Source organism: Arabidopsis thaliana, chromosome 3, assembly GCF_000001735.4.
Source record: "Arabidopsis thaliana chromosome 3, partial sequence".
Classification (NCBI taxonomy): Eukaryota; Viridiplantae; Streptophyta; class Magnoliopsida; order Brassicales; family Brassicaceae; genus Arabidopsis; species Arabidopsis thaliana.
The window spans coordinates 20,785,954-20,808,333 of record NC_003074.8 but is presented as its reverse complement, the minus strand read 5'-3'; the positions used below and the strand labels follow the sequence as shown (position 1 = coordinate 20,808,333).

At 35.8% G+C, this 22,380-nt stretch overlaps 7 protein-coding genes and 1 long non-coding RNA gene across 10 annotated transcripts; 5 read left to right on the top strand and 3 right to left on the bottom strand.

Moving 5' to 3' along the window:
- Nucleotides 1-165: 165 nt before the first annotated feature.
- Nucleotides 166-1,768, top strand: ROC2 (rotamase cyclophilin 2). Of its 2 annotated transcripts, none has more exons than NM_115465.5 (2): nucleotides 166-309; nucleotides 811-1,768. In NM_115465.5, the coding sequence occupies exon 2, from the start codon at nucleotides 817-819 to the stop codon at nucleotides 1,345-1,347; it is 531 nt and encodes a 176-aa protein (NP_191166.1). In that variant the 5' UTR covers nucleotides 166-309; nucleotides 811-816; the 3' UTR covers nucleotides 1,348-1,768. The 2 variants fall into 2 exon arrangements, with proteins under 2 accessions (NP_191166.1, NP_001319764.1); NM_001339763.1 differs by having other exon boundaries at nucleotides 283-482; nucleotides 811-1,571.
- Nucleotides 1,769-2,000: 232 nt separating this feature from the next.
- On the top strand, nucleotides 2,001-5,296 carry AT3G56060 (Glucose-methanol-choline (GMC) oxidoreductase family protein). The gene is made up of 5 exons (NM_115464.3): nucleotides 2,001-2,432; nucleotides 2,560-3,201; nucleotides 3,812-4,218; nucleotides 4,308-4,846; nucleotides 4,943-5,296. Exons 1-5 carry the CDS (start codon nucleotides 2,351-2,353, stop codon nucleotides 5,004-5,006), a joined length of 1,734 nt encoding a protein of 577 aa, NP_567032.1. The 5' UTR covers nucleotides 2,001-2,350; the 3' UTR covers nucleotides 5,007-5,296.
- Nucleotides 5,297-6,905: 1,609 nt separating this feature from the next.
- AT3G56050 (Protein kinase family protein) lies at nucleotides 6,906-10,463 on the top strand. Of its 2 annotated transcripts, NM_001084831.2 has the most exons (7): nucleotides 6,906-7,208; nucleotides 7,555-7,733; nucleotides 7,823-7,883; nucleotides 8,381-8,793; nucleotides 8,919-9,109; nucleotides 9,192-9,324; nucleotides 9,417-10,333. In NM_001084831.2, exons 2-7 carry the CDS (start codon nucleotides 7,628-7,630, stop codon nucleotides 10,010-10,012), a joined length of 1,500 nt encoding a protein of 499 aa, NP_001078300.1. In that variant the 5' UTR covers nucleotides 6,906-7,208; nucleotides 7,555-7,627; the 3' UTR covers nucleotides 10,013-10,333. The 2 variants fall into 2 exon arrangements, with proteins under 2 accessions (NP_001078300.1, NP_191164.1); NM_115463.4 differs by lacking the exon at nucleotides 6,906-7,208 and having other exon boundaries at nucleotides 7,246-7,733; nucleotides 9,417-10,463.
- Nucleotides 10,464-10,663: 200 nt separating this feature from the next.
- UGP3 (UDP-glucose pyrophosphorylase 3) lies at nucleotides 10,664-15,857 on the top strand. Its single transcript, NM_115462.4, has 17 exons — nucleotides 10,664-11,573; nucleotides 11,688-11,865; nucleotides 11,947-12,096; nucleotides 12,238-12,399; nucleotides 12,505-12,677; nucleotides 12,762-12,828; nucleotides 13,186-13,352; nucleotides 13,611-13,769; nucleotides 14,029-14,120; nucleotides 14,198-14,292; nucleotides 14,432-14,509; nucleotides 14,590-14,685; nucleotides 14,786-14,860; nucleotides 14,944-15,035; nucleotides 15,125-15,287; nucleotides 15,369-15,429; nucleotides 15,524-15,857. The coding sequence occupies exons 1-17, from the start codon at nucleotides 10,852-10,854 to the stop codon at nucleotides 15,643-15,645; spliced, it is 2,652 nt and encodes an 883-aa protein (NP_567031.1). The 5' UTR covers nucleotides 10,664-10,851; the 3' UTR covers nucleotides 15,646-15,857.
- Nucleotides 13,329-13,616, bottom strand: AT3G08635. The gene has a single exon (NR_141468.1). It is a non-coding gene; the product is annotated as an other RNA (long non-coding RNA).
- Nucleotides 15,802-17,161, bottom strand: AT3G56030 (Tetratricopeptide repeat (TPR)-like superfamily protein). The gene has a single exon (NM_115461.3): nucleotides 15,802-17,085. The coding sequence runs from the start codon at nucleotides 17,073-17,075 to the stop codon at nucleotides 16,020-16,022; it is 1,056 nt and encodes a 351-aa protein (NP_191162.2). The 5' UTR covers nucleotides 17,076-17,085; the 3' UTR covers nucleotides 15,802-16,019.
- A 9-nt stretch (nucleotides 17,162-17,170) lies between these two features.
- Nucleotides 17,171-17,832, top strand: AT3G56020 (Ribosomal protein L41 family). Its single transcript, NM_115460.3, has 2 exons — nucleotides 17,171-17,302; nucleotides 17,443-17,832. Exons 1-2 carry the CDS (start codon nucleotides 17,291-17,293, stop codon nucleotides 17,506-17,508), a joined length of 78 nt encoding a protein of 25 aa, NP_191161.1. The 5' UTR covers nucleotides 17,171-17,290; the 3' UTR covers nucleotides 17,509-17,832.
- Nucleotides 17,833-18,312: 480 nt separating this feature from the next.
- Nucleotides 18,313-19,724, bottom strand: AT3G56010 (uncharacterized protein). Its single transcript, NM_115459.4, has 2 exons — nucleotides 19,541-19,724; nucleotides 18,313-19,247 (listed from the first exon to the last, which is right to left on the bottom strand). The coding sequence occupies exons 1-2, from the start codon at nucleotides 19,574-19,576 to the stop codon at nucleotides 18,678-18,680; spliced, it is 606 nt and encodes a 201-aa protein (NP_191160.1). The 5' UTR covers nucleotides 19,577-19,724; the 3' UTR covers nucleotides 18,313-18,677.
- Between the last annotated feature and the right edge of the window lie 2,656 nt (nucleotides 19,725-22,380).

The window sequence follows — 22,380 nt, the reverse complement described above, 5'->3', positions numbered from 1 at the left end:
AAGCTTTAATTAGCTCACACGAACCAATGTGAAATGGGGTTTGTTGTTGGGTCCAAGTCCAACGAAACGATTATATTTCTTGGATGGTAGTTTTAATAATGGGCCTGAATCATATGGGCTTTTTGATGAGACTGTGACGGTAAGAAAATAAAAAAGGGCAAAACCGAGAAAACAGATCTCTCTGTCTCAACTCAAACAATCAAAAGCCCTAGTAAAACCCTAGCCCCCAAAGCCCTTGTGCCATTGAGCCGTTATATAAATCCTTCACTCGCTCCTTGAGAAGACGAATTTGAGATTGCCTCTGCAAAGGTACTTCATTTCGGTGAACCCAATTCATGTTTTCGATGATTTTTGCTTCTCTATTTCTTCGATTTTGCGTTTTATCGCGTTAAAAGCACATATCGAAGGCTTGCAGATAACGTATAATAAAAAACGCCTGCGAGCTCAATATTTGTGCAATATCCTAAAACCATCCATTTGAGGTTTCGATAAATCTCTGTGTTATAAGAATTTATCTTTTCTTATCGACAATTTCGATGGATGGGACATTTATTAATCGGTTTTATGATTTTTAACATTGTATGAGAAAATCTGAGTCAGATCTGAATAATTGAATCCTTATTCGTCTGCATTGATCGGAAAATAGTACCACTTGGGTTTTATCTAGTTTACTTTAAGGTGCTCATAGAGTGGTAATCTCACAATTGTTGTTGTTTGAACAATTTGGGACCTTTGTTTGCATGATTTAGTCTCTTATATACCAATTAGAATTTGGGACCATCTGCTGATTCATATCTTTGTAATTGACAGAGTAAAATGGCGAATCCTAAAGTCTTCTTCGACATCTTGATTGGTAAGATGAAGGCAGGGCGTGTTGTAATGGAGTTATTTGCAGATGTGACTCCGAGAACAGCTAATAATTTCCGTGCTTTGTGCACTGGGGAGAATGGTATTGGGAAAGCAGGGAAGGCTTTACACTACAAAGGCTCAGCCTTTCACCGTATAATCCCAGGGTTCATGTGTCAAGGTGGAGATTTCACTCGTGGGAATGGAACTGGAGGAGAATCTATTTACGGGTCTAAATTTGAAGATGAGAACTTCAAGTTGAAGCACACTGGTCCAGGGATTTTGTCTATGGCTAACTCTGGTCCCAACACTAATGGTTCTCAGTTCTTCATCTGCACAGAGAAGACTTCGTGGCTTGATGGGAAACATGTTGTTTTCGGGAAAGTTGTTGATGGATACAATGTGGTCAAGGCAATGGAGGATGTTGGCTCTGACATGGGAAATCCTTCTGAACGAGTTGTGATTGAAGATTGTGGTGAGCTCAAGAACCCAAGTTCATAAGTTCTTAAAACATTGGGTGGGTTGATCTTGACAGGTTATTCTATCATATGCTGTGAAGCAGAGACAGCATCTTAGCGTTAAGGTCAATCTAGTCTGTGATGCACTACTTTGGTTTTGACTATATCATATGAACCTTAGGAAGTGGTCCATCCTTGTAAGTTGTTTTCTTAAAACTCTTGTGTGAGAATAGGATGGATGATAATAATGGTTAGTTTCTTTATGAAGACATTTGGTTTTGTAGCTTTCTTATTTTGGTGTAGTTAATATGAATGAACCAAACTCTTCTTAGGACTCATTTGCGAATATGTATCCAAAATTGCTGACTTTTCGAATTGGGCAGATTTCACTTCATATGCAGAACAAGATAAACTTTCTGATCATGTGATGATAAATATTGTTTAGCCAACGCATCACACATTTCTTTGAGTAGTTTCTACTTATGGTTAAGTTTCAGCATCAATAGTCAATAGCCAACAATATTTGGACAGTCTTCTTTAAATACTCCAACAACTAGTTTGCCTTGGCAATTAATGTAACTTAAAGTCTAGCCAACTCTTTGGTATTAGCTTCGTTATTTTATACATTTCTTAAAACCATTTTATTCACATTTCTTGACCACTTGGATTCCAACATAGTGGCCAGCCATGCTGCACCACCTCGTCAAAATTACCACAATAATTTGATTTGGTCAAATCATCATTTTTTTGGAAAACAACAACAAAAAAACTTAAACTTTGTATAATAAGGACCCTGGGGTTAAAAGTATAATTATTACTATGTAACAAATCAAAGTCTAAGATGGAAAATACTATAATCCGTTGACTTAAATGTGCTAGAAAAAATAAAGAGGTCGAAGCCAGGTTATCATCGAATAAGACTTTTGCCGCAACCGTGAGAGATGTTCCTGTTTGTTTTTTCTTTTCTAAATGTTGGTTTATAAATAGCATATTTTTTTTCCTTGGCCCCAATAGATAAAGAACCAAACCTATAATCTTCCTCTATAATGAATTTTCATATCTTTCGATTTTTTCAATTTATCCTCGTCGCAGTTTTCATCTTCCACGACTCGTGTTATTCCGATGAAGGTACGTGAATTTTTAGTTTCCTTTTACCAATCATTCAACTTATGTTTTTTTTTTTTTTTTTTTGTTATACCTTACCTTAGTGTACTAATATGAACTCCAACTTTATGAAAAATATGTTTTCGTGTAGCTGGAAACTATAGATTTATGAAAGATGCAACATTAGCACCAAAGTTATCTCACTTCGACTACATAATCATCGGAGGAGGAACCGCTGGATGTGCATTAGCCGCAACGCTCTCTCAAAACGCAACCGTTCTAGTCCTCGAACGCGGAGGTTCCCCTTACGACGATCCAGCGGCAACAGACATCGGAAACTTCGCAAACACACTCTTGAACATAACTCCAAACTCATGGTCGCAGCTTTTCATCTCCGAAGACGGCGTTTTCAACTCACGCGCTCGTGTACTCGGTGGAGGCACAGTCATAAACGCAGGATTCTACTCACGTGCGGAAGAAGATTTCGTGGCGGAAGCAGGATGGGAGAGAGACGAGGTCGAAGCGGCTTACGAGTGGGTCGAGAAGAAAGTGGTTTTTGAACCACCGGTTAACAAATGGCAATCAGCGTTTCGAGATGGGCTTTTGGAAGCTGGTGTGACTCCATACAATGGTTTCACGTACGAACATATCGTTGGGACTAAATTTGGTGGTACGATATTTGACCGGGATGGTCATAGACACACGGCGGCGAATTTGTTGGAGTATGCTAATCCGAACATGATAGTTGTCTACTTGCATGCTTCTGTCCATAAGATCCTCTTCACTATTAAAGGTAATGACGACTGATAATTGAATACATGTCTTATAATTTATTTTATTTTTCCATAACGAGAGGTATGAAAGAAGAGAGAGGAACGTTCCTGAAAAACCTAAAACAAAGCGAGAGTCAGAGAGACGTAGCTTACACGTGATCAAACTTGTTTTTTTTTTTTTTAATCACAACTTGTGTTTAATTTGTTATTGAAATATTAAAAATCTTGCTTACGATTATGATTTTTATATATTTATTACATGTAGTAAGGATCTATTATTATATTTTGATTAGAACATGGTTATAACTTGTAGATGTTCCTTAACAAAAAAAAAAACATAAAGATGTTTAACATAGTTATGATACTTATTTATAAAACAAACATTATTTATGATAACATACACTAATTACAAAAAACTGAAACTTCAAATTAGAAACCTCTTTTTTACTCTTAAATCTCTATAATTTTGAATCATGACTTTCAGTTGTTCATTTTGGTAATTATAATGAATTATTCAATTATGGCGATCGTTTGGTCATTATCACCGTCGTAGTCATTCGTTGTTGCACATTACCATACATATTATTTGTTTGTATATTGCTCCGGATATGAAACTTCTCTATTGGACAGGTAACCAGAGGCCCAAAGCATATGGGGTGATATTTCTGGACGCAAATGGAGTGTCCTACAAGGCAGAATTGGCAACGCAAGACTCGACAATGAGTGAGGTGATCTTATCAGCAGGTGCCATCGCGAGCCCTCAACTATTGATGCTAAGTGGTGTGGGCCCTGCGGCTCATCTTGCAGCCTATAGAGTGAACCCGGTCATCGTAGATCAACCCATGGTGGGCCAAGGGATGGGTGATAACCCGATGAATCCGGTTTTTATCCCTTCTCCTGAACCCGTAGAAGTGTCTCTTGTACAAGCCGTAGGAATCACCAAGTTTGGTAGTTACATTGAAGGTGGAAGTGCCTTAAGTCTCTCTATTAGTTTGACCCGTAGCTTCTTCGATGGTGTTTTGAATCTTCTTAAAAAGGTATAATCAATTAACACTCTTAAATGTTACAAATTTTGTTAACACAAGACTTCATAAGATATTTTTTGATATTGATGTTTTATATGCAGACAAAACTTCCTACCCAATCCATCTCAAAGTTTTTCAAATCTTTGGATCTTACCTTGAACGTGACTACAAAAGCGGGTGTGATCATCCAAAAAGTGAATGGACCGCTCTCGAGAGGTCACTTGGAGTTGCGGAATACGAATCCAGATGATAACCCTTCAGTGACATTCAACTACTTTAAGGATCCAGAGGATTTGAACAAGTGTGTTGAAGGACTTAGTACCATTATTAAAGTGATAGATTCGAAGGGATACTCCAAGTACAAGTACCCTTTAGCGAGTGCACGTGGACTACTAAATCTCATTCTTGCTCTTCCCACTAATTTAAGGCCAAGACACATAACTTCAACGTTTGATTTGGAGCAGTATTGTATCGATACCGTGATGACTATTTATCATTACCATGGAGGTTGTCAAGTTGGAAAAGTGGTCGACAACAATTACAAAGTATTAGGGGTTGATGCTTTGAGGATCATCGATGGATCCACGTTTCTCAAGTCTCCGGGGACTAATCCACAGGCCACAATCATGATGCTCGGAAGGTAAAAACACGCAGAAACCAATTGATACAAATGATCTAAACATGTTTTTAATCTTTTTTTTTCAAAATATGATTGTTGGAAAATTGTAATGTGTAGATATATGGGGCAGAAGATTCTTCGAGAGAGGATGGCTTTCCGAGGAAAAGAGGAAGAAACATGAGATTTCTAAGTACATATGCTAAAAGATATTGTTGTTTGGTGTTCGTTGCTCCAAACGAAGACATTCACTATAGTGTATATCACATATTTCATGAATCTTACAAATGGGGTTTTCTGTTGCACTAAAGTCATTTATAACCGACTGAAACACTTGATACATATCCTTGTTGATAATGGCCTTAGACAATAAAAGGATGAATTGCCTTATTGTTGCAAATTTAAGAAATTTGTTCTTAGTAAGGATAGATTAAATGTTGTAAATATATTCTTATGTGTTGATATATATTCCTGATAAGATTGCCTAATTTATCCCGACATTGCAATGAAAATCCAAATGAGGTGTAAGGCAAAAACTATCAAGGTTCAAGCGTATTTTGCAATCAACCTTCATATTCATTTTTTCCCATGCCATCGTTGATTATATTTTTACTTTTTAGTAACATACTTCTGCACAAGTATAACGTCAACAAATTTGATTATGAAAGGTCAATCCTCACAAGTCTCACTCAATGTATAGTAATAGTGAACAAGACGGTAGGGCAGTCAATTGCATACACAAAATTTTAAAAATGGAAAATTTATTATTTGGGATCTGGCCTACTAGAGAGCTCCAAAATGGAGCTGAAAAGGACTACAAATCCTTTGGTGTGCTCCAAAATTATTTTCATATCTTTTTCGCATTCTTTGTTTAGTTGGAATATATATTTCATGATTTTTCTTAATCCAATCTGCTAGGATCATATTCGATGATGTTAAATTTGAAAATATTTGTTCTCCTAATTGAATAACGAGTTAGAGAATTATCTTTTAGTTATGAGGTATGCATGGTTGTAAAAAAGAGATTAGAACATGTAAGGTTTTGAAAGAATCGTATATCAAAAGTTAAATCAATAACATAACATATAAAGTATATAAGATGTGACGTCAAAAATAAACAATCTAACATGCATATGTACGCCTAACATGTGATTGCAGCTTAAGTTAGTTTATACTCAAAAAAATATTTTATTAAAAGATCTTTAATAATATTTTCATATGGTCCTAAGTCTACCAAAATATCAAATAATATTTTCTATACTATGGTTTTGAATCCTAGATCATTCACACAGCTACGTACCATATGCATTGTTGGTACCAATTAATAAGTCAATGACAAATTTAACTAATGCATGGCCCTTTAAGGTTTCGCAATTTTTTTAATCCCATAACGCCCAGTTTTTAAGTATTGTGCCGCAGCAATGTCAATTTATTTAAGCAAAGTGCCCATGAATGTGCTTGTGCAGACTCTTTAGGTCAAAACAAAGACAGCATAGAATTACGTAAGGATGAAGTTAGATTACGTACGACGCGTAGATATGCCGGTGAATTTGTAAATTCATAATAATAAAAATGATTGTTCTTTCTTTCAACCAATCAAAACCCGATGGCTTTCAAATTACGGCGAAACCGTTACTAGTCAACCTTTTAATATACTATTCATTCCTAACATACATTTCCGAAAATGTTCTCTGATTGATCTGACTAATATGGATAATTAACTTTACTTACTATAAAATTTGCTCTTAAGCCGATAAAAAAATAAATTGATAGATCAAAACTTCGACGGACATTCGATCGTGGGGGCGAAATTTGAGCTTTCTCTCCTTTTAATTAGATAAATCATCAGAAAACGTGGGCTGTGTGAATGCAACAATTATGGAATACTTCTATCTACAGTATACAGTATATATACACTAACAAACATCTGAGAAATATTGAGAAAAGTATACATAAATAAATTAAATGAAAATATGTATTAATGGGGCATATTCCCATTACATCCATGACTCTACCCACATGGCAAAGACTTGGATTGAAAACGAAGAAATTAACAACGAAGCAACAAAACAAAAACAAAGAAAAAACATCCACGTTGAATTGGTCATCAGAAAACTCCCTCCACATTTTCTTAATCCATAATGCCACAAACACAATCATTCATCTTCAATCATTCCATTATCCAACACATCATAACTATATTCCACGTGGCATTTATACCCCCACCATCTTCAGGTTTTCTCCTTTGTAAAAAAAAAAAAACACATTGCACAATAGAGAGAGCGAGCCTAAACGATTTTCCACAATAGTGCTATAACATCAAAAGTCTTTTTCGACGGTGTCTTTGGCCTCTTCTTTTGAATCCTCTTAGCTCTGGCATCTTCAGGTCCATAGATTCTTCTATTTTATATCATTTTTTATGTATTTTACTATACAAAAATATCTAATTGATAAATGGTTACTCTAGTGTTATACAGTTGAATACTATAGAAAAAATTAGAAATAGATACTCTTTCACGAGATTGTTTTTTTCTTATTGTCAACAAGAAGAAGTAAATGCTTTTACTATTGTATCCTTCTTTAATTTATTATCGGGCCAAACCACGGGGACACGCGCTTTTAACAAAAGTTGAAAAGTCATGTTACTCCTCCTCTCAATTCGTCTCCTCCGCCATGCGAACTCAAACTCAAAGCTCTCTCTAACTTTTTGCTTTTCTTCGAATCTGTGATAGATCGAGACTTGGATTTATCAGCTTCTCCGTGCTCCTTTAGCTTCTGCTCGGTTTTGTTTTTTTTAGTCTGACGATGAGTAACAACTGGAAATCCGTTCGATTAAGGCTTCAAAATCGTACTCTCGTGTTTCTTCTGGTGATTTTGAGCTTCGGTTCTTGCTATTCGTTGAAATCTCAAGGTATTTACCGTTTTTGTTTCTATTTTTTGGTGTGCCGATACATAGAAGGATAGTTCCTCATAATTGTTAGTTTCGATTTTGGCTTTCAGGTGATGGTTTTCTGGAATCCGTGACGAAAGATCTATGGTCAGATATAGATGCTGAGGATTTGTAAGTATCAGCTTTCGATTTTTGTTCTGTGAATGTTTTTAGTTTGTTGAATTTTTAACGCAGCTGCTTGATAAAGATTAAATAGCTCTTGTTGATTTTCAGTTTTAGAACTTGTTGCTAGTTCTTGAGCTGAGGTGTTTGTTGGTGTATTTACTTTTGCAATTTAGGTTTCTGAGCTTGCTAAGATCTAATGTTGTAGTAAATGTATAATGAATAGTTTTGCTAACATGATTTGTAAAATGAATTTTGGCTGAGTATCAACATCAATGTAGTTGGTATAGTAGATCTATGAATTTTTTTAGTGAACTAATACTATTTCTGAGTGGTAACAACATGAATACCGACACTGTGTTTTATGCATTTTGTATTCTAAGACTTGCTAAATTTACTTTGATAGTGCTGTAGCATAATCATTTTTTCCATTTGAGTTAGAAACATGTTTCTATTTCCTCTCCCTTTTGTACTCAAATTCATTATACCTCGTGTCTTTTTTGCAGGAGAGCAGTTGGTTTTCACAGGAAATTACTTGGCCGTTTTCGTAACCCGTACACCCATTTGAATGCGTTCAGGGACCGCCCTGTGGCAAGAGCTACACCTCCGTCATCTTCGGTTTCTACGAGACCTGATGCCAAAAGATCCTCTACATTGCCTCCGCCACAAAAAAGTCCTCCTGCGCAACATGTTTCTGCTCCACCTCCTTTTGTGCACCATGTGACTTTACCTAGTCTAACAAGCAGCTCCAAAACTTCTTCAAACAGCACAATTCCTATAGTGGCTGGCTGCATAGCGGGTGCTGTGTTTATCCTCCTTTTAGCTACTGGTGTTTTCTTTTTTAAAAGTAAGGCTGGGAAATCTGTGAATCCCTGGCGTACAGGTCTTAGTGGACAACTTCAGAAAGTGTTCATAACTGGTAATTGCCTTTCTACTCCCTGATACAAAAATGTGAAGTGGCATTGTTGGTTCTAGAAGATGAGATTTAATAGTCGCTCCACTTTTTTTCTTTTCGATATTAATGATGTATGATTTGTTACTCAGGTGTCCCCAAACTCAAAAGATCTGAGATTGAAGCTGCCTGTGAAGATTTTAGTAATGTCATTGGGTCTTGCCCCATTGGTACATTGTTCAAAGGGACGCTATCAAGTGGGGTGGAGATAGCTGTGGCTTCTGTTGCTACTGCGTCTGCCAAAGAATGGACAAATAATATAGAAATGCAGTTCAGAAAGAAGGTATTTCCGGTCAACCAGTTTTCTTATATTTTAAGGATTTTGATTTCTATCACCTTATCGATTATGGTTTCGATGATTTCAGATCGAAATGTTATCCAAGATAAACCACAAGAATTTTGTCAACCTTCTTGGTTACTGTGAAGAAGAAGAACCTTTCACTAGGATCTTGGTCTTTGAATATGCATCAAACGGAACAGTCTTTGAACATTTACACTGTAAGTAACAAAGCTCTTTAGTCATATGAGTCATTATTACACTGTAAGTTGTCAGATTAAAAGTGGGAAAACAATATTTACTTTTGCTGCAGATAAAGAATCAGAACACTTGGACTGGGTAATGCGGCTAAGAATAGCAATGGGCATAGCTTATTGCCTTGACCATATGCACGGACTCAAGCCACCTATAGTCCACAGCAATCTTCTCTCATCATCAGTTCAACTCACAGAGGACTACGCAGTCAAAATTGCGGATTTCAATTTTGGATATTTAAAAGGCCCATCCGAGACAGAAAGCAGCACCAATGCACTCATAGATACAAACATCTCAGAAACAACACAAGAAGACAATGTTCACAGCTTCGGGTTGCTGTTGTTTGAACTGATGACAGGAAAACTCCCAGAGTCAGTTCAAAAAGGTGACTCGATAGATACCGGATTGGCTGTCTTCTTGAGAGGAAAGACATTAAGGGAGATGGTGGATCCGACAATTGAAAGCTTTGACGAGAAGATTGAGAATATAGGTGAAGTGATCAAAAGCTGCATAAGAGCAGACGCGAAACAGAGACCGATAATGAAGGAAGTCACAGGGAGATTACGAGAGATCACTGGATTATCACCAGACGACACTATCCCAAAACTTTCACCACTCTGGTGGGCAGAGCTGGAAGTTCTGTCCACTGCGTGAAGAGACAACTACTGAACTTCACAAAAAAATCTGTAAGTATTAATATGAAGATTTGAGTGAGGTTTTTGAGTCTCTTAGAAGCTCTTGGCTTCTCTTTAGGCTACTTTCATCTATCTATCTATATATAAGTATGGAACTTAGTTTATATAACGGCTTTAAAATTCGGTGGATCTATTTGGTCGTTTATGTCGTAAACAGAAAATGTCCTAATCACGGTAATACCCCTTTTTGGTGTGCATAATGTTGGTGGGTGGTTACTGTCTTTGTAAATTAGTGTTACTATGTTCTTGATATGTTTAATCATCAGGTTCTGAAGTATAATTCACAAATTCTGCTCGTTCAAATTTATTTAGTTGAAGATGGTGCTACCAATTCAATGAATAATTTAAAAATGTTTTCGTTTGTACTCCACTATTTAACACTCCACCTCCTAAATCCACATGCAAATATCGTAGCTAATAATCAAAACATAATCAATCACAAAAACAAAATTAATATCGCTTTGTGTCACATATTATGCTAAAAATGTTGGAGTCGACATGAACAATGAAGATGGCCCATCGGTGTAATCCAAAATGGTGTCGTCTGAACCGTCAGATTAAAGATTGCAACACACGACAATCACACATCATCTTCTACACAATCAAATCCCTTCGATCGAAGCTCATTGGATTATATTTTTTTTCCTTCACATTAAAGACAAAAAAAAAAAGCGAAAGAAAAGAAGCAATCGTAGAGAGTGATTCTGGGCATATGCTTGGAGTATCTCTCCTTATCCCTCCTTGGGGTTCTCTTCAAAACCCCTTCTTCCTTCTCCTTCTGTAACCATCTTCTTCACCATGGCTAATCCTCAAGCTTCTCCAATTCTCCATCACCCCCAAAATCACCTCTCTCTCTTCCACTTTCGCACTACAACATCTCCTCGCTCCTTCAGCTCTCTGCATTTCAGAAAACCACTCCTCTTTCTCTCTTCTTCTTCGTCATTTTCCTCGAAATTACAGCAGAGCGAGCAGCAATGTAATAATCACCAGGTGAGACACGTGTCCACCGTACCTGTCGAGTATTCTACACCGACTCCTCCGGAATCCGACGATTTCTTATCGGAAATCGATCGGCTTAAGTCTCTCCTATCGAAACTAGACGTTTCCAAGGATTTACGAAGGAAGGACGCGGTTATCGACGCTGATTCCAGAGTTCGTCGATTCTTCAGCGAGAATCGAGGCGGTTTATCTAAGGTTTTTGGTTATCTTGGTTTGAATTCGAATGAGATGTTTCTCGTTAAGTGTGTTATCGCGGCGGGGCAAGAACACGCTCTATGTATGAATTATGAGGAAGCATTTGGAGAAGAAGAGGAGGAGTATACAGTGAGAAGCTCAGTGAAGAACGCACTTTACGCATTGGTGGAGATGATTGAGAGATTCGATGTGAATAGTAGCGGCTATAAAGGTAGAAGAGAGATGGGTACAGTTTTAGATTCAGAGGAGATTGCTCATTTTAGAAAATTCTTGACGTTTCTGGAAGAAATTGAACAGTTCTACGACTGCATTGGAGGAATCATTGGGTACCAATTCTTAATTCTCCTTTTAGTATAGAAATTAGATGAGAGATGCCTTGAAAGTTTTGATTATTGATTTTGAATATATTCACTGCTGAGACATGGATGATTGTGTGTCAGATATCAGGTTATGGTTCTTGAGCTTCTTCATCAGTCATCTAAGAGACGTAATACTAACCGGTCACAACTTGTTGAAGAATCATTGGGTTGCCAGTATTTAGAAATGCATACTCCTAGTGTTCTTGATCTCACTCAGGAGGAAGATTATGCTTCACAGGCGGCTCTGTGGGGAATTGAGGTTAGGTTTGTGTTATTGGTTTTGAAATTAAGCAAAGTTGTTGTGTATGGTTTCTGGATTATAAGTTGTTGTACATATTAGGGATTGCCAGACCTAGGTGAAATATATCCCCTAGGAGGTGCTGCAGACAGACTAGGTTTGATTGATTCAGAAACTGGAGAATGCCTTCCTGCAGCAATGCTTGCTCATTGTGGACGAACTTTGTTGGAGGGACTTATTAGAGATCTTCAGGTACATGTGCACTCATTTCTTGGTGACTCTGGGTGGGTTTGTCTACATTTAAATGTATGAAAGGAAACTTTGAGGTACGAAACTGTATTTGTTCATGTCATTAGAAAATGTTATTTATCCTTTTTTCCCGGAATTGGCTAGGCTAGAGAGTTCCTTTACTTCAAACTTTATGGAAAGCAATGTGTCACACCTGTTGCCATTATGACAAGTGCTGCAAAGAACAACCATGAGCATGTAAGTTCGCTTTGTGAAAGGCTTAAATGGTTTGGCAGAGGTCAATCAAATTTCCGACTCTTTGAACAGGTATCAGGGAACATATATTTTCTTTTGATTTCTGTTACCTTTTTCTGGAACAACTGTATCTTGAGTATTGTACTCACAGTTAATAGAATGGTTTTTGTTCGCTAGCCTCTCGTCCCAGCTGTCAGTGCTGAAGATGGTCAATGGATAGTATCAAAGCCCTTTGTTCCAGTTAGTAAACCTGGTGGTCATGGTGTAATTTGGAAATTGGCTTATGACAAAGGTGTCTTTAACTGGTTTTACGATCATGGAAGAAAAGGAGCAACCGTTCGGCAAGTTAGGTTAGTCACTTGTACCCTTGTGAGTTGTTCATTATAATAAATCAGAACTATCTGAATTTTGTGTATATAATTGTGATATTACAGTAACGTTGTGGCTGCTACAGATGTTACCCTCTTGGCCCTTGCTGGGATTGGCTTACGGTATAATAAGGTATGCTTGATCTTATGTTTATAACTGACACACTGCAAATAGATTCAAAACATTAAATGTATCACTTATAGAGATAAAGAAGAGAGCATCTGGTGTTGATTGCAAATGGTCTCATGTTAGTTGGGCTTGAAGAACATGTTCTATATCATGATGGATAAGTTCCTTTAGAAGTATGAGGTGTGGCAGTTAACTATCTACTGATATATATGGCTATGCTTTCCAAACTAGCTTACTAGTTGAGAACATATATTAACCATGTATTCATCTCTCAACTACTTCAAGAAATAGGAATACCCTTTTTGGACTTGCGAACAATTGATTCCCACTAAACTTGATTTATTAATCCTAATTTGACAGAAACTTGGGTTTGCATCCTGTAAAAGGAATGCTGGAGCAACCGAAGGGATTAATGTTTTGATGGAGAAGAAGAATTTCGATGGGAAGTGGGAATATGGTATATCGTGCATTGAGTACACAGAATTTGATAAATTCGATATCTCCAACAGATCACCTTCTTCAAATGGGTATGATATTTATATCTTTGAATTGTTCTTACTTAAAGTGCATATATTCGAGAACTGATTCATAATATCTCTGTTCTAGCTCAAAAATAGTGCAAATTTATCTCCTCTTGTATTGTCTGTCTTTAGTATTAGTTGTTCTTCCTTGTTCGTGGTAAAAAATATAGTGTTTTGATTAGTGTGAATCTTCAATGCTCATATATTTCTTCAGCTTCGAGTGCAAAATCAAGATCAAATCAATTTTCCTTTTTACTTCTGAAGTTTGCAGGCTGATTTTCCTGCCAATACAAACATTCTATATGTAGACTTACATTCGGCCGAGTTAATTGGGTCAAGCAGTAATGCAAAAAGTTTGCCAAATATGGTTCTCAATACAAAGAAGCGAATTGAGTACCTTGATCAGTATGGAGACTATCACAGGTTGGTATCTCTGAACATTTATGTTGACTGATCTTCTGTTACCTTGTTATATGTCCCAATCTCCGTGTGATATTTTGCTTAAATGGAAACCTAAGTCAAATCTTAACTGCGCTTATAGCTAAACTGGAATTTATACTGATTCCTTTTGACCCCAAACACTTTTTTCGTTTCTAAATGGAGTTACCAATCACTCTCTTGCATTCAATCCCCTTCTTGTATTATCGTTAGTAAGTTTCTTATAACTTTCCTTGTTGGGCAGCGTTATGGGTGGTAGATTGGAATGCACGATGCAAAACATAGCAGACAACTTTTTTAATAAGTTTCCATCTAGATGCCACGGCAGTCTAGAAGGTAAAGTTTTTTGAATAAGTTGCATTGTTTTCTGTATATTTGTATTAAGGTGTTACTTCTTCCCATGATCTTACCAGACAAACTGGATACATATATTGTGTACAACGAACGAAGAAAGGTCACTTCATCAGCTAAGAAGAAGAAACCACACGCAAGTGCTGCATTACACCAGGTTGTCTTTCTCTAGCCACTTGTTTAGTCTTTCTTTGCCTATTCCTTTGTCTTCTTGCATTGATTTGGCATTCAATGGAACGAAAATCTTTATTCAGCTTGATTTAACTTAACTTTCAAACTTTTCTCTCTCTTTGCAGACTCCAGATGGTGCATTGTTGGATATACTCCGGAATGGATATGACCTCCTTACGGAGTGTGATATCAAACTCCCCATGGTTAGTTCATAGATACACATCTTTTGCATGCCAGTGTGACCTTAAAATTGATAATTAACATTTTTATTCTACTCCTCCAGATTGAAGCTAATGATAAATATGTTGATTCCCCACCTCCGTATCTCATTCTTCTGCATCCTGCCCTCGGCCCTCTTTGGGAAGTTTCGAGACAGAAAGTAAGTCAGTAGAAGATGCCTGTCTTCTTTTGTTTCTTGATTCACAAATTCTAGCATATCATTTATTATGACTAAAATCATATATGAATCGTTGTTACAGTTCAAGGGAGGGTCCATTTCCAGTTGCTCAGAACTGCAACTAGAGATTGCAGAGTTCTCATGGAACAATGTTCAGGTTCTCAATATTTTCATTCTGCCAACAAGATTTTGCATAGCTTTCATCGCGTTGAGTTTCTTAATCAACTTCATGTCCCATAGGTTGATGGTAGCTTGATCGTTACTGCTGAAAATGCCATGGGTTCAACAACACCTAATGATAATGGTGAACCAATATTGCAATACGGGTTAAGGTAGAATAGAGTGTTGTACTTGACTATCTCCGTAAGATACGTGTCTATTGGTTTGCACTTGGGAATTCACAGAAAAACTTGATTTGTAGGTGTGGTAAGTGTAAACTGCATAACGTGAACGTAGTGAACCGAGGAATCGATTGGAACAGTAAATCAAATGTTTACTGGAGAAACGATGTGAACAGGCTTGAGACCTGTAAAATCATACTGCACGGAAATGCAGAATTCGAAGCCAGCAATGTAACTATAGAGGTAAAGTAAAGTAACATGGAAGTTTGTGATGGATTAGAGTATCTTCTCCTTAAAATCAAGTGGTATATACTCTTTTTGCAGGGACACCATGTTTTTGAAGTACCCGACGGTCACAAACTGAAGATCACATCAGGAAATGCAGGTCAGTGAATCTTATCTAAAGCAATGATAGATAAAAAAAATCGACCAATTGACACTATTATTGATTGATTGCATTATTTTGGTGTTAAATTTAGGTTTAAGCATCAACTTGGAAGCACTGAAAGAAGAGGTAATGGAAACAGGAAGCTGGTATTGGAACTACCAACTCAATGGATCCCATATTCATCTTCAACAAGTAGAGGTTTCACAAAGCTAACCCAACCCGAATAATTTGGAGCTAAGCCTCCCAAAGTAGAAAAAAGTTTATTACCTCTCCTTGTCCATGAAAATAAAAATAGAAAGTGTAATTTGCTGTAAATGTTTGCTCCTCTGTAAATTAAACAAAACAGTTCACCATCTATCTGATGTGTTCTCTTTCATGAAAAAAGCTCGACAATTGTACAATTCATAAATTCATACTTGCACAGCAATACTTGAACTTGAAGCCACAAGTCAAAACATTCTTAATGGAAACAAAAAAACTCTGCATGTGAAAAAAAAAAACGCAGAGAAGCTAACTGTTTACACTTACCTCCTTCAAAGTTCATTTTTATGTCTGTAACAATGGTGATCTCATTCTTAGAATCAAAATCATGATTGTAACACATTTTTCTCATGAAATTCACGCAAAGCATCACCCATTCTCAATCCTCTAACACTCATCTCCTTCAAAACCATCTTAGCTTCTTTAAACCTCTTCCTCTTGATAAGCTTACTAGCCAAACTTCCCAAATTCTCTTCATCTAATCTCTTATCTTTCCCCGCGTACGCCATCACAAACTCCACACTTAGCGCATAATAGCCACTCTCCACCATTTCTCCTATAACGTGCGCATGCGTGGCGTACAATACCGATAACCCTTCTTCCTCCATCCTCCTCAGAATCGCCATCGCCGCTTCAACTCTCCCTGACTTACACGCGCCTAACACAAGCGCGTCGTAAGTACGCGTGTCTGGCGACATAACTCCTTCCTCCTCTTCCTCCATCTTCCTCAACACCCTGCTCGCCTCCGCCACGTCACCGTCGTAACAATGCGAAGTTAAAAAATAATTGTATGAAGTCACGTCCACCGGAATCGCGTGAGATCTCATCAATTCCACCACGCGCCAAGCTTCTTCGATTCTGTTCTTCTTCGTGAGCGTGTTTAAGATCGGATGAAATACGCAGGTTGAGAGTCCGAATTCTCCGATCGCCATATCGTTGATCAAGACCAGAGCGTCGTCGATCCGGCCGAGTTTGCAGAGACGAGCGATGAGAGTTTCGTAGGAGTGTTTCCGAGTGTAGCCGGCGTCGGTCTGAGGCAAAATACGGCGGAGATCTTCTAAGGAGGAGGAGTAAGAGTCTGTGTTTGTTAGGAATTTGAAAGTAGCTGTCGTGTTGAAACACGCGTTTACGACGCGGCTGTTGAGGAGACGACGTACGGCTTCGAAATCGCCGGAGCTTCCGGCTTTGAAGATGAGGTTATCGAATTCGACGCAAGTACGACGACCAGGTGAAGCAGTTGGATTGGGATTTACGGTGGAGAATGAACGTCCCGAGATTGATTGAAGCAGAAATCTGGAATTGTTCGCTTCTTTAACGAATCGTCGGAGAAGAGACATCGTCTGATTCAGGTCAACGGAGATTAGGGGTTTAAGCCGGAACATTAGAAATGTAGAATACAGTGTAGAGATATACTGCGCTTGAGATTATTGGGCTACACTAGTTTTGGGAGAATAGATGGGCCTTAAAGGCCCAATATAAAAAGGCTACATGTTTATTTGTCTCGTTTCATTGTCTAGGGTTTGTAGAATATATATACCATCTTTCATCCTCAAGTAGTCTCTCTCACCGCGATTAGGGTTTTGAGCAAAAAGGAGTGATGAGAGCTAAGGTAATAATGATCTTCCGATACTGTGTTCATTGTCTGATTCATCTGCTCTGTGTTATTTACATCCTTAGTATTTAGAGCCAACTTTTCGTTTTTTCTTCGTCAAGTAATTGTGGATCTGGTTGTGTTGTTTTATATCTCAGTGGAAGAAGAAGCGTATGAGGAGATTGAAGAGGAAGAGACGAAAGATGAGACAGCGATCTAAGTAGACCAAATCTACTCCACAAGTCTTTCGCTTTTCCCCTCTGCATTTTGTGTTTCATTTGCTTCAGTTTGTTCCCAGAATTTGTCTTAGTTTCCAGATATTGCTGTTGTTGGATTAATGGATTTTCAGTTTGATCTTCCTTTGTCTATTAATTTACGATTTAATATTTGTCTCTAAGCTTATATTATCTCATCGTAGCTACTAGTTGATCTTAACGCTTTTGTAGAATTAGTGATCCGAGAGCGATCAATTTTGAATATCATCATTTGGTTTGCAATCATTTCTGATAATCAAGTTGTTATGTTTATGTTGTCTCTAGCTGGTTAGGATATTTTTCTTTCATCAATATGCGTTTATGACAGAAGAATAGATTATGTATTACATGTCTGCTTACTGGAGCATAAAATCTCTCATTTGTTTGATGCTTATTTATGACTAGGCCTGATGAAAATTTAGGATTTCCTGGCAGTTAGGCTTGGTCCAAATCCCATCTATTCTCCCAAATTTGGTTCATTTCTAGTTAATATAGCCAAATAACCATCTCTGCCTCTTACTTGTGATCTTGCGATGCTGAAAGTGGTAATGATGATTTGACCATATTCATCACTAGACTGGTGCTCTTATCTCTTCATATCTTTTGTCTCTTTTTTTTTAGGAAGAAATTACAATGTAAAGATTGATATTGGAATCGAAGTAAAAAAGAAAGTTAGTAGCAAAATTACGCCAGTGTGCTACTTACTCAAAAGACAAAACAGGCTTAGCTAGATGATGGACATTCCAAGTAATGCATAGTGCATTCTTAACTTACCTTGTCCCAAACCCTCCTATCTCTCATTCTCTTCTTAAAATAAACTTGTGATATTTTGCTCTCTAACATCTGATACATATTTACATTGGCTGTTGTTGGTCTTTAAGCATCCATTTCCATATGAAAAGAAATTACAATGTAAAGATTAAAATTACAAATCAAGCATGAAGAGAGTTCATAGCAAAATTATGTGTACTACAGAGTATATGTATATACACTCAGGCCGGATTTGCCAAGTGATGAAGATCCCCATCACATCCCCAAGTATGCATTGTTAACTAACATTGTAACAAAACACTCTCTCTCTCTCGTTCCCTGCTTGATGGTTTCCAAACTCCATTAAACTTCTCCAAATCTCAACTTTACTATTCGTTGAAGTGTATCGCACCGAGTTTCCAAACAAGAAAAGTAGTAGCAAACATGACTGTGCTTATGAACACAAAGGAGAAAGCAATGATGAGAATATCCGAGCCTCCCGGTAAATCAAACGTAAGACCGCTCTTTGGCATCCCTCTCCTGCTATCATCAAGCATGTTAGTTGGTGCTTCGGGTAGACCCGGTTTCCTCTTTGATTTCTTATCACTTTCCTTGAGCACATCAAGAAGTTGGCTCCCCATTTTAGGTTTTGACGGTTTCGGTGTTGCTTCAGTGTATCGGCTAAGAACACGAGCCGCTCTTAGTCTCTCTCGTGCTGTCAATGGTGCTTTTTTGGCAGTGCCATTGCTTGATTCAACTGATTCACTTACTGGTTTATTAGAATCTGAAGAAGAAGAAGAATCTACGGATGTAGTTGTGACAGAATTGTCATTTGTATCCAAACAAGATACAACCAATCTTCTTTTGCATAACAGTGACCTTCTTGAACTGTTTAGAGATATGTATGACGCAAAAGGCGAAGGCTTTAACTGTATAACATGATGTGATCTGTTTTGAAGCTTCAAAGAGAGAAGATTTTTGTTAATATCAGCGGAATTATATGAAAGCATTGGTTTATGCATCGAAGAAGTACATAAAGCAATGGTTTTTTCAAACTCTAGAGAGACGAATCAAGGACCAATCAATCTCTACAAAACCAAGTTCATCAAGGGAAACGAGAAAGCTTTCGAATTTCAGTCACAAAAGAGTAAACGATTCAATCCCAATTAAAGTGGTTCTGGAGCAAATTATACAGGAGTATGAGTAGAAGAATCTTATATGGTTATCAAAGAGGAAGAGAGCAAATTCTTACCGGAGAACTGAAGCCGGCGTTGAGAACGACGGACATTGTGAATTAGGTTTTTAAGAGCGACGCATATGGAGGAAGATGAAAGACGGAAACTCTGTTTCTGTGTGGTAGTGAAGAAGCTAAACACAGAATCGAAGATTGGGTTCTCTGCTTCATCTCGATGATCAACGTCCCACTCGCTCTTAAAGCACGTGACAACCACGCGATCTCTTTTATAATTTGACCCATTGAAAAGATGAAAATTGCAAAACACAACCCAAACTATGACTGTTTTACATAAAAAGTTCTGACCAGTTTGATAATATCGTACAATAGTTTGTAACTGATAGACGTGAAATTTTACAGTTTTACTAGATTTTAACCCGCGATATACCGCGGAACGATTTATTTTTTAAAGGTAATATATATTAAAATTTACAAATTTTATTTTTATAAAATATTTATATTTTACAGTTTATAATTGTTATTAAGTAACGGTATACCACGAATCCATGAGATAATTGTTAAAAAACTGAAGTTTTAACCCCTATTAAAACAGCATATTAATAATATTTTGAAATTTTATAAATATTGATTCAAATACATCCACCATATAACTCAATTCCAAAATAGAACTCGTTCTGTAATTTTTTTACCGTCCCGTGATTTTTTTAAAAAATAGTAATTTTTAAAATTTAAGAATTAATTTTTTATATATAAAAGTTTTACAAATTGTATCATTCTCTAATACATTTATATCTATAGTTTAATTTTATATATAGTAACATTATACATACCACATAACATTTTTGGTTTTATATAATCTTTTCGAAATTAGGATGATTTGATATGTTTAATATTAGTGGTCTTAAAAAATAATAAATTAAAGATTTAACCCGTATTGAAACGGTGGATTAATTATATTCTACTTTTTTATTAATGTTGATTCAAAAATCCGTCCCTCCAAATCCGTCTTGCCAAAAAGCTATTTATTTTGTTAATATTAATTTTATTTATGACTCTGAATTAGAATCTAAACATTTTAGATAATAACATATGAGTGCACCATATTTATTTAATAGGAGAATGTACCATATGACCCGAATGCACTTTTATTCAAATCCACCAAAAAAGTCTTGCAAAAATACTATAGAGAGAAGAAACGATAGTCGGTTTTGATAGATATAAGATTAGCAAATATATTAGTTAGCTTAAATTAGTTAAAGAATACAAATTGAAAAGGTATATTACACTTTATTCGAATATAGTATCAAAACTTATATAACCCAGAGATTTGATAATTTTTTAATTGATGAATACTTTTTTTGTGCTAATTTTTATGCGATTAAGATTTAATTGATTTCGTATATAAAATATTAAATTGACTTATTTGTTTATAATTTGGTAACATATAGATATTTGAATATTCAATATATTTTGCTTCAGTTTAAGAAGTCTTTGATGATCCGTCTTTAGATCCAATAAGCCCTATAATCTAGATATTAACCTGCGGTATATATTTTAGTTAAACTAAAATTTTTTATTGTAAAGATGATTTAAAAATATTTGATATTATTTTATTTGATTTTAAATGTATAGTAAACTGTGAGTTGTATATGTTTTGTTGATATTATCTATATTGTTTAGTGTTTAAGATTATACACTTGTAGTTTGATTGTTAATTTAAGAGTTTCACCTGTAGTATACCATCTTGTATTAATATCGATCTAAACATTCAATTATAGGATTTCCAACTTGTATTAAAAATTGAATCACATCTAATATGTTATTAATTATTGTAGTATATAAGATTATAAATTTTCAATATAAAATGTATGAAATTGAATATAAATATTTCAAATTATGACCCGTTACTCAGTAGAAAGTTTTCTTAAATCTATTTTTTATCCGTTATAATATTTTTTTATGTACTGAACAGTTTATATTTGTTTTTAAAAATTCAAATTATGGCATATGGGAAAAAACTCTAATTATTTTTTTATAATGATGATATTATTTTTCCGCAAAAATAGAATCATATAAAGATGAGAAGTGAACTATAATAATTAATAAAAAATTAATATGATAATTTAGATATGAAATATAATTTGTTGATTTTAATTGGTTACTTTTTTGGAAATAAATAATGTATTTCGTTTTTCTAATTAAATTAAATTAATTAAAATTTAGATATCAAATCTTATATGTTGATTTTGATTGGTTATTATTTTTGGAAATTAATAATGTATTTCGTTTTTTAATTAAATTTAATTAATTAAATTAGTATTTGACTTTTTAATCCTTAAAGAGCTAAATTAATTTACTCTTTAAAATTTTATTTTTAATGGCATACCTATATAATTACTTACAAAAATTAAGGTTACATTCAAAATGTACTTCCTAAATAATATAGTAGAATAACTTTTTTCTTCCTCCTAAACAGATAAAGAATGGTCCACTAATCATTGACTTTGTAGTTGTACATGATTAATCGTCTACATTTATGAGAGGACCCATCTTACTCGCATTCTTTTTACAATCTAAATCGCTTGTCTTTAGTGACCATTTCACACATGTATTTTCCTTTTTCTTATGTAGAAATGCTTTTGTACAAAGACAAACTTTGGTTTATGTATCCTTTCCATTGTGTGTAAGCATTTAGATGGATAAGGTTATTGTTGTGAGCATTTAAAATATTCAAAAGAGTACCTTTCATTAATCAGTCCAACTATGCAACAATAACTAGTCTCTTTAGAGATTATTAAATTAAACAAAAGTCAGAGATAATGATTATTGCCTTAAAAATATTATAAACTCAACATTAATACTAAGACATGGTGTAAAATGTAATGTGGACACAACCA

Excerpts from the sequence above, each read along its gene's own strand:
- AT3G56050 (NM_115463.4), top strand. The coding sequence starts at position 7,628 with ATGAGTAACAACTGGAAATCCGTTCGATTAAGGCTTCAAAATCGTACT. Across the intron at positions 7,734-7,822 it reads CTATTCGTTGAAATCTCAAG|GTGATGGTTTTCTGGAATCC; the intron begins GTATTTACCGTT and ends TTTGGCTTTCAG. Across the intron at positions 8,794-8,918 it reads TCAGAAAGTGTTCATAACTG|GTGTCCCCAAACTCAAAAGA; the intron begins GTAATTGCCTTT and ends TTTGTTACTCAG.
- AT3G56060 (NM_115464.3), top strand. The coding sequence starts at position 2,351 with ATGAATTTTCATATCTTTCGATTTTTTCAATTTATCCTCGTCGCAGTT. Across the intron at positions 3,202-3,811 it reads GATCCTCTTCACTATTAAAG|GTAACCAGAGGCCCAAAGCA; the intron begins GTAATGACGACT and ends TCTATTGGACAG. Across the intron at positions 4,219-4,307 it reads TTTTGAATCTTCTTAAAAAG|ACAAAACTTCCTACCCAATC; the intron begins GTATAATCAATT and ends TTTTATATGCAG.
- UGP3 (NM_115462.4), top strand. The coding sequence starts at position 10,852 with ATGGCTAATCCTCAAGCTTCTCCAATTCTCCATCACCCCCAAAATCAC. Across the intron at positions 11,574-11,687 it reads TGCATTGGAGGAATCATTGG|ATATCAGGTTATGGTTCTTG; the intron begins GTACCAATTCTT and ends ATTGTGTGTCAG. Across the intron at positions 14,293-14,431 it reads CAAGTGCTGCATTACACCAG|ACTCCAGATGGTGCATTGTT; the intron begins GTTGTCTTTCTC and ends CTCTCTTTGCAG.
- AT3G56010 (NM_115459.4), bottom strand. The coding sequence starts at position 19,576 with ATGTCCGTCGTTCTCAACGCCGGCTTCAGTTCTCCG. Across the intron at positions 19,248-19,540 it reads ACGCCGGCTTCAGTTCTCCG|CTTCAAAACAGATCACATCA; the intron begins GTAAGAATTTGC and ends CTCTCTTTGAAG.
- ROC2 (NM_115465.5), top strand. The coding sequence starts at position 817 with ATGGCGAATCCTAAAGTCTTCTTCGACATCTTGATTGGTAAGATGAAG.
- AT3G56030 (NM_115461.3), bottom strand. The coding sequence starts at position 17,075 with ATGTTCCGGCTTAAACCCCTAATCTCCGTTGACCTGAATCAGACGATG.